Genomic DNA, 12934 nt, shown 5'->3' on the forward strand with positions numbered 1-12934 from the left:
ATTCCCTCACGAGAGGCGTGATTGACAATATTGTGCATATCACAAAAACGAAAGTCGGCGAAAATATAGGTACCATTTATGTCTAGTTTAATTAATTTTAATCAACTGTGAAAACAGACTTTGCTGATCTCAATGCTCAAAGTGCAAAATGTTGAAACTCACGGCTGGCAGAGCTTGACCAGGTCTTGGTCCGTAGTTCCCGGATGAAGGCCGCGGATATACAGGTTGGTTTTACTTAGCTGTTCGCCACCTCCTCCTCCACTGCTGTTGCTGCTACTGTTGTTGTTGGGACTGGGGGGCGCCATCTGGTGGCCGGAGGACACATAGGCCTGCTGTCAAAAGAGAGGAATGTCAGAATTGGACAGCCGCTTCCACGAAACTTGGAGAGGGCAAAAAAAAAAAAACAACAGTTCTTTGCTATAGCAACAGATCTTGGTTGTTCCTTGACTCGTGCTACTTTCAGAATGTTGTTTGCGCAATTCAACACAAATCTCGTGAACACAAATCCGAGTCATGCAGTTTGGGTTTGCCACGGTCCCCATTTTCAAAAAGCGGAAGTGTTGTTTTTACATTCGATCAGTGCCAGTACAGCTTTGATTAGAGATTTTTTTGCTTCCATTTGAAAGCAAATTTAAAACCACCTTTTCAACGTTCGTGTATCTGCTCGATTAAAAACCACATCGCTGCTTAGTTGGTTTTGCTGTCGTGATTGCGTGATGTTACCACAAGAGTCATTTACAAAAAAAATATATATATATTTGAGACTATTTACAGTCACAAAATCCTACTTCTCACATGTTCATATTTTTCTAAGACTTTTGAAAAGATTGATTCAAGACATCTTAATATCAATGACAGTCTTGTTTTTTCATTTCTGAATTCAGTGCCTTTCAAGACTTTTGAAGGAACGGTGGTTTTGCTCGATGTACGCGTGAAAGTAGATCATTTGCTCATTGTAAACATTCTTGCCCTCAAACTTCCGTGCATCCATTGCGGAGGAATGAACGTTCAGCTATAAATCGGCCAAAGGGCATCGCTCTGAATCTTAGCGTAAAGAAAAGAAAATTGACAGCAAATGCAGAAACGCTGTTTAAATTGATTTTGATTGAAAAAAAAAAATGGTGACAACGTCACAGACAGCGGAGTTTTGTGATCTTATTCTTCTGTGTGAAAGTGGTGAGTGAGAATGAGGGAATGATTTTGCTTGTTGTTTTTGTTGCGTGTAGCTCTGTGCACCGTGAAAATGAAAGCCAATTACCGAGAGAAAACCACTGCAGTCTGTGTGTTGTTATTTCGACATTGACAGGACAGGGCGATTTGCGCTTAAGTCAAAGCACCCTTTAGCCCAAAAGTTTTTCGCATGCGTAGAGCATTAATACACCGTGAACCCTACGGCTTGAGTGCCTATTTGTCACGTCGCTGTTTCACTTAAATCTTGTACGTCGCTTTCAAAGGGCTGCAGACTGTCGAAACACTTGGCGAAGAATTGGTTTCCCCCGTCTGTGAAGCGGGATGCTAACGCTAAAACAGTTCGACAGAAACCCATTGGATCGTCATACGACAGGTTGGGAAATGCAAATCACATTGCAAAGCTGACTCAGAATTAGGCAGTTTTGAATTCTGTCTGAAATATTTAAAAAAAAAAAAAATGTGGTCATTCAGGAAATATGTCAGACCGCCCAGCACCCTACCCAAACTCTTCTACAACTCGTAGCTCATCAAATGGGTACTGAAAAGTCCGGCAGTCTTGGTGGGCTATTTTGGGACGCTTTCCAATGAAGACATTTGAGGTCACCTGCTTGTTTGTGAAGGAATCTTAAAATGTCTGAACAAAAAAAAAATGCAACCAATGATCATTTTCATTTTTTTGGAACATATCAGCTATTTATTTGGGCAGCTGCAGTGCTGTTCTAAGTGAGAACAAGGGAACGTGCTTTTATGAGGAGATAAAAAGTAAATCTGCGGGAGACAGATGTGCACTCTCTTCCGTGAAAAATGATATCACACAGCGCCCGTGTCAACACTCACCAATAATGCTTTCTGAGGGGGAATGCTGGGCCTCTTGGCTGCTTGCGCCATATACGGGGGGAAACGGGGCCTCTTCGCCTCTCTCCATGTTGGATAACTCTGATTAAACCACAACAAATATCTTGCGGTGTGGAGCAAAAATCAGAAACTAGAAAAACCAACGACCAACATTTGGGGAGGGTGCAATTAAAGTTCTGTACTGCTTGCTGTCTCTCATTTCTGATCAAAACTTCAGAAAGAATATTGTTCGTCAACTTCAAGTACGGTCTTGTCTGTTTTAGACTTCGAAGCTTTGAGGGAACAGAAATATGGAGAAAAAAAACACACACCAGGGATTCATTGCGCTAATATTTTCATGCAACCATTTGCCTGATCAATCCCCCCCCCCGCTGTTCTCCTCCAACACTTGCCACCACAACTGACTTTAACGCCACTAGTTCCGAACTACGGCGGCTGACTCGCCGTGACTCACCAATAATAACAGGATGTTACGCAACAACCAGTGAATCATGGACTGAGGCTCTCGGCGGAGAAATCACACAAAAGATTGCGCAACCATTCATCCAAATCTATCTTGAGGTAAACAAGGTTTCATAATCCCTGTGAGCTGTGACAAAAAAAAAAGTCTCTCCAGGAATAGATCAATTGGCATTTTTATGAGTGAGGCCATAAATAGCAGCGCGAGGATTCACCGCAACTGGCAAACTGACTTTATCAAGTTTATTTAGCCAAATAGTTTTGATGTCCTGCATGTGAGGAATAGGAATAGATGTCGCGTCCTACTGGTCTCGCAGTTGGGTGCCGCTAGGCTCCTGTCTCATTTGCAAGAGCAATTGGACAGCTACGACGGGGCAACAATGGCTTCTTTTTTAGAGACGTGAACAGGTCACTGATTAAATTGACATCGTTTGTGGAGAACGCAGCAGGCCGACACAGTCACACCAGCGACATCAACCAATCACGCTAATCAGAGGATCCACAAAGGCACGGTGCCCCTTGATGAAGAGCACCCCTGCCGACCGTTACTTCACCAGCGACAAAACTTTTTCCAAACAACTTGACATGATAGTATAGCGACAGGAAAAATATCGACAACATTATATCTGGTATAAAACAAGGTGTATTTTTTTTTTTTTTAATAAAAGGACTTGGAAAAAAAATTGTAAAATGGCTCTAAAGAAAAGATCTTCAGTAGATTTAAAATAATTAATGAATGATGGTCTTTTTTGGTCAGAGACAATCAAATTGCAGTAATAGAATGGGATTATTATTATGAAAATTCTAAATTCCATGCAACTGTGATGACTAGCTCAATTTCCCATACGACTGGCATGTTCTTTTGACAATTAGTTGAGATGAATCTAAAGTGTTTGTAACCCTGCCACGCAGAATAATTTGCCTCAATTGTGTAATAAAAATTAACAAACAAAACAATCAAGTTGCAATTTTGGTTAATCTGTAAAAAAAAAAAAAAAAAACATACACTCATCTATCGCAATGAAAAGCACAAAGTCAAACAGCTTTTCTTAAAGTACAAATGAAACTGATTAATATTCAGATTTCAAAATTAATGAATTACCTTCCTAATTTTATTAAGAGGAGAAAAGCAGCCTTTATAATTTTTTCTTAAAAGGTCAGCCAATGGCCGGGCACATACACGAGAACGATAATGGTGATATTGAGATATCAACAAACATTCCCACGATATTGGCGTCGTCATGTTACGATATTAAAAGCAGCACATTTCGATCAACAAACATTACCTTTCTGCCGCTTCAGCTGAACGTTGCATTGTGAACTACATAGACCAGGATAATTTGTGCTGCTGAGCCAATTGGTACACGACAATAAAATGACTGCTTTTGTGCATTTCCCCCCCAATATCATGATCTTTTATTTATTTATTTACAATATCGCAAGTTTTTATACAGTATTGTGAGCCCTATCTTTTTAAATATCGCCAATATCGCGATAATTATCGCATCGTGATGTATCGTTACATCCCAAACATACTTTATACTGTAGACGAACAAATGCTCACACTCACATGGACACCCATGGACAATTAATAATCATGAATAAACCTAACAAGCAACATGCAGAGGCCACGCAGGAAGTTTGGTGGCGACATTCAAAACCAGAACCTTTGACTTGTGAAGCTCACAATGTAAATTAGATGACACAAACAATGATGATGGTTCTGTCATCCAAAGCTATTACAGATAAAAGATCCCCGTTCAGTCAGTAAAATTGCTGTCTGTTATCTTCCTTTGCTGCACATTCATAGCAAAGTAACTCAAAATAATCTGGTGCATATTTTTAGAATCCAGCTAAAGATCATTTCCGTAAATAAAACCCTTTGCTGTATCTTGGTGCAAACTTTAAACTCATCAAGCAGCAATACTCTCGGGGGCGATCAAAATATTGCGATCTTTGTAAAGACAGAATTTTCAATCCACTGGACAGCTCGTAGATCTCATAACAGTGGCGCACACAAGTGTACCTAATGAAGTGTCCGGTGATGAAGCTTTTACTGCAGCACCGCCTTGCCCAGTTTCAATGTCCAACCTTTTTATTAGTTTCACTTCACCTCCCTGTGGGGCTTCTCCAGTTGACCCCTGCTCGACCCTCAGAATTTCCTGGATTCCAGGCTATTGGGGAGTTTTCCCGCTTTTGTGTGTCATGGCTTCTTTATCCTGAGGGGACTGCTTGTCTTCTCCTCAGGAGGGAAAGTTGACCAGCTGACTGACGTACATGCTGATGCATGGATTTATAGCCCGGCTGAAAGAGGACCTTGGAGTAAAGCTGCAGGAATGCTACGTTACGAAATTTGTATTCATGAGCCTCTACAATCTGCATTTTTCTTCCTTAACATCCGAACCTTTTCATTTTGCTTTGCATTGCCTATAACATTTAATTTGTTTTCACACCCACAAAGTTTTATGAGACAACTTAAGCTTTCTTCCGCATGCAAATTCAAAAGACTGCTGCTAATGCACAGCGAAGCTCTGTCAAATCCTTTACAGGTGATCAATTGGATTTTGGAAAAAAATCTTCCCATAGGAAATAACATAAATACAAATCTGCATTTCCAGTGTTTAACTGTCACAAAGCAAAAAAAAAAAAAAACCTGTGTTTTTAACTTAATTCTCATACAAGTGTTAAAGTAAGATAACCGTTGTAAAACGTAAAAAAATAAAATAAAATAAATTTAAAAATCCTGTGCAAAATCAGGTGCAAACTCAGATGTGAAAGGTGAGGCAACCACTGCCAAACTAGCAAAATTGCACCGCAATTTATTTAATGCGTTATCGAGGACGTAAATGCAAATAGATTACAGCACGCCGGTCGGTGTGCAGCAGGAAGTCGCCAACTGAAATCGGTTTGCGATTATTCAGAAAATGTATTCTAGCATTCATTAATTGTTGGTGTTTTTTAAAAGCTGGTAATTAGTTTGTACAATGTAGGCTCATTATATCCGAATGTGTTAAGATTTTATTACAGCCTGAAAGATCCTGACAGCAACCAGAACACGTTTGTTAGTCGCGTCTTCCGCTGCAAGCGATCCGACAAACAAGTTTCTGTTTGTGAACGACGTTTATAGCCTCTTATTATCACACACCTCTCTTAATTACTAGTCACATTTCCTGTACACAGAAGAAAACAAATGCGGCAATATGAAATAAAAGCATTAAAAAGAGCTGAGGAATGCGTCTCCGATGAAGCTATAAAGTCAAGATGAAGACAGGAAATCCTGTGCGTCTCCTCTTGATCTTATCACGCCTCCATTTGTACGAAGCACTCCACATTCCAACCAGGTGAGCGGGACACCGAACGCACATCAAGACCGCTTCCTAAATCATCCTCCGCCCCCTCCTTCTGCTTTTATAGGCGATCCAGCGCGCAGATCACTCTTCAATCTGTCGGTCTCCTAGGGCATGATGGCACCTTGACGCGCAGATGCACAGGCACGTGTTTGCTTTCAAGCCGTTTCGGGTGGCACGAGCTAGGGAGCTTTGAAACGTATACGCCCACAACGACACTGGCCCGCAGCCCGGCTGGAGATCTAACAGAGTGAGAGGCACGCAGAGCGTCTGGCATCATCACCGCACTACTTTAGACAACTCCCCCCCCCCCCTCTGTCTGGCCCCCGCCTCTGCCTGCTCACCTTGCCTGGATCGCTCAGCGGGCAGACGCATTTGGGACAAGTCCAAAACATCTGACATGTTAGACCGAGAAATAGATACACATAGCCGTACTTGGGCCAGAGGGGACAAAGGTGAAACTTGAGTCCCGCCAAAAAAAAAATTCAAAGTAGCCCAGCAGACATGAAAATTTGATGTCAGATATTTCCTATAGTTAATTCTTAATATGCATCGCGTCTTTTAAAAGTGCAGATGCAGAACTCAGGACACAATATTGCGATTGATTTCTTTTCAATGCGCAGACGATACAGGTGGGCTACGCTTAATCCCTCGGCAACCATTTGAGGACATTAAGGGCTGTTGGCAGTCTGTCAGTGTGCTGTGCTCCTGGCTTAAAGGCTTGGTTGCACTAAAAAAGAACCAAGTTATGATGTGCCGCATGACAACCATTGCAGATGATTCAAGCGGGCACACTTGAAGGAAAGCAATCGAAAAAATTTTATTATTTTTTTTTGCGTGACCCATCATCGTGAAGCAGGATGCATTATCTGTGTGTGGTGGAACGGGTTGCACGACAGTCTTGGCGTCTCGTGTCAAGCCATTTTTTACAAACCACTTTTGCACAGCGACTGTTACCATGGGCAGCACAGTAAGCCAGCGGTTAGCAGGTTTGCCTCGCAGTCGGGAGGTTCTGGGTTTGAATCGCAGCGCTGCGTGTTTGCGTTCCCCGCTCGCTGGTCTCTTGATTCCTCACACGTTCTAAAAACATGCATGTTAGGTTGAAAGAAGTCTGATTCGCGAATGTGGTTGTTTGTCCAAACTGACTGACTGACGACCAACATACACCACCCAAAGTCAGCTGGGATCAGTTTCAGCTCACCCACGCCCATAATGACGATGTGAATTACACCGATTATCGGAGCCCATATTTGGCATTTTTGGCGAATATAGGCATCAACTTCTTTCTTTTTTTTTTAACTCAACAGAACTTTATTTATCGTGCACTTTAAAAACAGCCACAGCTGCGCATAAGGTGATGCACATAAAGTAAAGATCATGCATATTAAAACAATGAAATTTAAAGCAATAAATTATTAATAGAAATCAATAAACACAATGAAACACTAGAACAATTCAGTCTCATGCTGAGTCCAAAGCAAAAGAATAAAAAATGTGTTTTAAAGATGGATAAAGTCCACCCTACCTGTCAAACATTTAACAGAAAGCTGTTCCACAGGGAAGAGCCAGCAACGGGATAAAAACTCAATCCCCTCTGAGGTTGTGCTTAGTTCTTGGTACCTGCGGTAGCGTCTGATCCGCTGACCTAAGGCACCGGGCAGGTATCTTAACATGAACTCTAAAATGTGTAAAGAGGTCAGAGTTGGAATTCTGTGCCCCCACTTACGAGCAATTAGGATCGAGCAGCAGCCTTTTGGACCAACTGGAAACACTTGAGGGAGGACTGGCTGACTCCAAAATAAAGTGCATTGCAGTGATCCAGCCTAGATGTACGAAGGCATGGAGTGTCGTTGGAAAAGGAAAGGCTTAACGTTAGCCAGCTGCTTACGATTTAAAAAAAAAAAAAAAATTTAATCTGACAGCAGATAAAATATTTTAAACGGTTAACTACTGTGAAACATTTATTTAAAATTTCAGTTAACAGATGACCCTGGGAACAATTGTAACCATTTTTTTTGGTTTGAAAGTCCAACAAAGATGAGGAAGAGTTTTACGTTTCAGTTATTTTCAAACTATTTACTGTACAAAACTACAGGGTGCTCTAATATACTTCGTTATTATTGTGCAGCACTTACAATGAACCTCGATAAACGTCTTACATGACTGGCAAATCAGATGTTGTCCTTTTGTCGCAACAATGACGACCAAACTGAAATCGTGTCGACCTGATTGACTGTGAAAGAGATTCTCGTGACACAGCTTTGCGCACTAAATGACAAAGGCTGCGTTTTGGGGGTGGTTACCCGATTGACTGGGGCTGAGAATTGTGCTGAACAGCTGTTCCGTCTGCCTTTTTTTTTTCTTTTTTGACTCGAACCGACTAAATGTCTCGCAGACAAAGAGAGGAAGCATTTCTGCTCTGAGTGCACAAACAGTCCCCGTGTGCCCTTCTGAAATTTGATCCAGGATGGACCAGTTAGCTGATAGCGCCTCCCCCCCTGTCTCTCCATGAATATGCAGTCACCAACACGTCATTGGCTACACCTGGACAAGATCTAATATATGCATATATATGGATATAGTGTGTGCATATATGGTTCAAAATTAGATGCCTTAATTATGCGTCAAAATTATTTCAGTTTTGAACGCAACGAACTTCAAAATCTACACATGGATTTGGGACATGCTGCATTAATAGAATTCTAATTAAAAGTATTTGGTCCCCAAAAGCTTCAAGCTTCCATATTATATCGTGCATACATACTGAATATTGGAGCAAAACCAGCTCTCAAATATTTGCAGTGTCACAAATTTCTGTCCGAGCATGCCGCTTAAAATGAGCTTTTTGATGAGCACTGACAACTTTGATCAATGAGCATGAAAACAGCCTTGGAGCGCCATGACGCAAATACACCAGCAGCTCAAAGTGGAGTGGGGTTGACTTTGATTTTGGGTGAATTCATTTTTGAGATGGGATGAACGCGTTATAGGGTCAAATGGAAAATATTGAACGCAGATGACGATGTAACTTTCTACAAAAAAATCTAAGGGCTGTCTAAATGGGACCAAGTGTAACAAAATCAGAAAATGTGTTTAGATGCGTCTTTGTAGAACGACAGCGTTTTGAGTGTATGTATCGCCCATATTTTTTTTGCATTTTTTTTTAGCAATACCATAATAATCCTTAGAACGGTGGTAATTTTTATACATTTTTTTTTTTTGCAATCGTCTTTAACCCTAATACATGGTGACAATACTAAGATTATCTTGAAAATCTTCCACCCTGACACCTTTTTGTGAGACCTGTTTGCATATCATTACGGCAATTAAAAAGAAAATTGCGGTTCTCGGGTTAACAAAAAGTAAAAATGATTTTTATCAGTTATAAATGGTGACGAGTAAATAGACTGTAATTTCAAACGTACAGCAACCAACTACTACTTTCCTTTTCCGATTAGCTCGGGTTTCTGCGAAGATTACGAAAAAATATTCATCGGTGAGTATTCCAGCGATTTGCTGATGTTAGAAAAAAAAAAATGTCAATAGTTGAATTTGTGAATAGAAAACTACTGCACTCAAGGAGTTTGCAAAATAAGATGTTGCTCTAAATAAAGTGTACATGCTTCTCAGGGTCGTACAATAAAATTACAAGCTATTTTACTTGTTTAAAGTCATCATTAAATGAAAACGGCACACATGCAAAAAAAGAGGTGCGTAGATGAAAAGGACTTCAGTCATTACAGGGTGGAGTGCAAGGCTGCTCGAGTAAAATTACTCAATGAGCCTTTAAAGGTTTCAACTTAAAGGCTCCGCTACGTGTGCCGAATCTCTTTTTTTTAGTCTCAGTCGGTTCAGTTTTACTCCTGTATTTAGTGAGTGTTGTGATGCTTTCGAGTGTCTGTTGGCTCATCTGGACAATTAAATCACTGTAATAGACGTCGACATTTTTTTCCAATGAGCTCACGACGAGATGAGAACGAACGAACGAACGTCTGGCTGAAAAGAACATAAACAAGCCATTGGATGAGGCCCCGAGCGAGACCCGTGATACCTTGAGAGGCGACAGGCCGTCTCCTGTTATTTTTCCTCTCAGGAAGCCTTACATGGAAAATGACCAAATTTAATTTGAGAACATTAATTCTATTTATTGGAAGGAGGAAATGAGGTGCTGAGTCAAGGGAGGAGCCGGCCGCTTTCCACGCAACAGAAACCAAACACCTTGGAGCTGCCGGGCTCTGTAATCGCCGCCCCCACACAAAGAGCTTTTCTCACCCCTCTCTGTGTTTATTTTGTGTTCAGACATTTATTTTGTGTAATCGTGCGACTCAGATATGGCAGAATGTGAGCAGCGGAGGGAAACTCTTAGAAGGCGGTGGGAGGGGGAAACATTTACACAGTCGCCTGACCTTTTGGTGAACCTTTTCTCCACTAAGTAGGCCAAGGAAGGGTTGGAGATTTTAACAAATGCTCCAATTTTGCCTCTTCTGACTCCTTGAGATTTGTCCGACTGTGTGGGGGCTTATAAAGATATTAGAATATATTAGAAAGATGTAACAAGGGTCTGTCAAATAATCTTTCGATTCTGTGTACGTTAGTCATACCGCATTTTTTTTTTTAAACCACAAGTGAATTTAATTTGTGGTAACAAACCGACATGAGTGGAACCATTTTCCCATTGTGTTCCTTCTGACGAGAAAGGAGCACAGTGTAATGCAATCTTACTGAATGTCAGACGTATCCACCAACTTGGCGTGCAGTTGGACGGCTTATTATAGAAAGTTAAAACCATCACCATTTAAAATGTTCATTTATTAAGGCTTGTGTTTACAAACATGTAACCCTAACATTATCAAATCAGTATTGCCAAATGAAATGAATTGAAACGTCATTAATCTGTACCAGCCTGCCAAAAAAACACGTTTTGTTCCATGTTTTTGATCCAGAAAAAATTTGCACGGTACTATTGTACATAGAACCTTCTACAAAATGGTGTCAACTTATACGTCCGAAAGTTATGATCTATTAATTAACGACAAGTATACTTTTGTCCATCTACAGCAGGTGTGGGCAAACTATGGCCCGGGGGCCACACGCGGCCCATTAAACGGTTTAATCCGGCCCGCCGAACTTGAAAAAAATTCAATGAATAAACCTTGTTAATGTTTTATTTTCTAAATTGTTGTAATTTTTTGTTCATTTTCATTTAAAATAAAAAAAAAAATTTTCTCCAATGAGGTGAGGTGACCAAAACACTCCATCCCTCTGCTCCTGGTCTGGCCCCTCCGTCAAATTTTAGAACCCGTTGTGGCCCGACAATCAAAATGTTTGCCCACCCCTGATCTATAGTATCTATGCAAGCAACAACACAACTAAACGCTCTCCTTTTAGATTCCAGAAAGCACAATAAATAATGCGTACCCACTTGTTGCTACTCATACAACAGAATAAGTCATGGCTGCGAGTAGGGATTTCTGATTCTGATTCTGATGTCAATTTATTTATAATCAATTGTTGTAATCATTGTAAGTAAAATTGCTCGATTATGGTTGGGAAACACTTAATGCATAGTCGTTGTTTTATGTTCTGGATCTCAACATTACCATCCACATTAGTCCCCTTCTGACACAACTAGAAATATTGTGATGCATACAGCATGCAGCCGCTGCCATTTGATATGCCCACGGGTTCACGTAACGTGAAGAAAAAACAAAACATTCACGTAACCTTTTCTATTTTCTGTGCCGTTGCATATGTGTGTTTAAATGCCTCCCCCTCCCCACTTTTACGTCCTTCGCTCAAAGCCTCCATCGCGGCCACACCAACATGCACCACCATAACATCATTAGGTCCATTAACTTAGATTCCGAGTGAGAAACCCTTTGAAACATGAATCTCATGTACACCAACATATATAATTACAGACGACGACTTGAAACGCAGTTCTCCTCAGCGTCTTCAATGACATATTCCGCAGACACAAACGCATATTTTTCAGCCGCTTTTACGCAAGGATTACGCAATATTATCTTCAAAGTAAGTGCGCATAACAGCACTTGAATTGTTTGCACAGACTCTTATCTATGCTGACGAATTGCGGCCCCTTTCATATAGTGTTTTCCGTAAAGCACGTGCGTCAAGCGCATCTGTGTTTTGAAATATGTGCTCTGCTGTTTTAACTGTCCCATTTCGGACACGCTGTCCAAATCGGATGGAATGAACCTGAGGGACTTTTTAATCACTCAAATCCAGCATTGCCTTTTTTTTTTTTTTTTTTAAACCTGTCCAAAATTACTTAACATTGGAACTACCCCACTTTGACACACGAGAGACAACGGCGCACCAACTTAGATTTATTTATTTTTTGCCCACATGTAACCGATTGGCACTCTGGCACTCTGAACAGCACATCTGATATTTATTAATTCAGCCCCGGACCACTTCTTATAGTATGTAGTCCTTGACATCTGATGTTTTGAGATGTGACCGCGGTCTGATTGGCCATGTCGCATTCATCAGAAGTTATTCCAGTCAGTACAGAGTAAATCCGCTGCATAAGCTTAGTGATATGAGTAATTGTGTCTTGCCGTACAAGTATTTAGAATAGGCGCTGACAAATGTACTCATAAATCAAGATTAAAATTAAATTGTTTCGTGACCACGCATGTAGACACTCAACTCTCAAATCTTTCCCCACTGAAATGAATGGAGATTACAATCAATTCCAACCCCCATGATACACCAAGAAGAATATATGTAATAATTGTGTTATAAGAAAAATAGCACTCTACAGGATAGCACTTTATAGAAACATAGCGTAATAACATTGTTAAAACGAACTTAAAGAATGAAACCGTTTGTGCATCATGATTTCATTGTGCGTTTGTTCTGGTGTGAGCATCTTGGCCACCAGGGGGCAATAGAGTGCATGCACAGGAATAAACACGTAAAATATGGTAACAACCACGGGTGGGCATCGTCAGTTCCAGTCAGTATTGGGCCCAGTCTGTCCCTCGACGGAGACAGCCAATTGGCGTCGAAAACATAATTTTCACGTCACAGCAGACACACCCATGCACAGCGTC

General features: G+C 40.9%; 1 protein-coding gene across 2 annotated transcripts in view; it reads right to left on the reverse strand.

Annotated features, from left to right (window-relative positions):
• rbms2a (RNA binding motif, single stranded interacting protein 2a) overlaps nt 1-12934 on the reverse strand; it is a 34283-nt gene that overhangs the window by 19396 nt on the left and 1953 nt on the right. The window contains exon 2 of one of the 2 annotated variants that reach the window (XM_088308383.1): nt 163-329. In XM_088308383.1, coding sequence (XP_088164509.1) covers nt 163-329 — 167 coding nt within the window. Of the gene's footprint in view, nt 1-162; nt 333-12934 lie in introns of both variants that reach the window. The other variant, XM_088308382.1, reaches the window with a different exon arrangement.

This window comes from Idiotropiscis lumnitzeri, chromosome 11 (assembly GCF_059441095.1).
Source record: "Idiotropiscis lumnitzeri isolate Australia: NSW breed Sydney's pygmy pipehorse chromosome 11, RoL_Ilum_1.0, whole genome shotgun sequence".
NCBI classification, from domain to species: Eukaryota; Metazoa; Chordata; class Actinopteri; order Syngnathiformes; family Syngnathidae; genus Idiotropiscis; species Idiotropiscis lumnitzeri.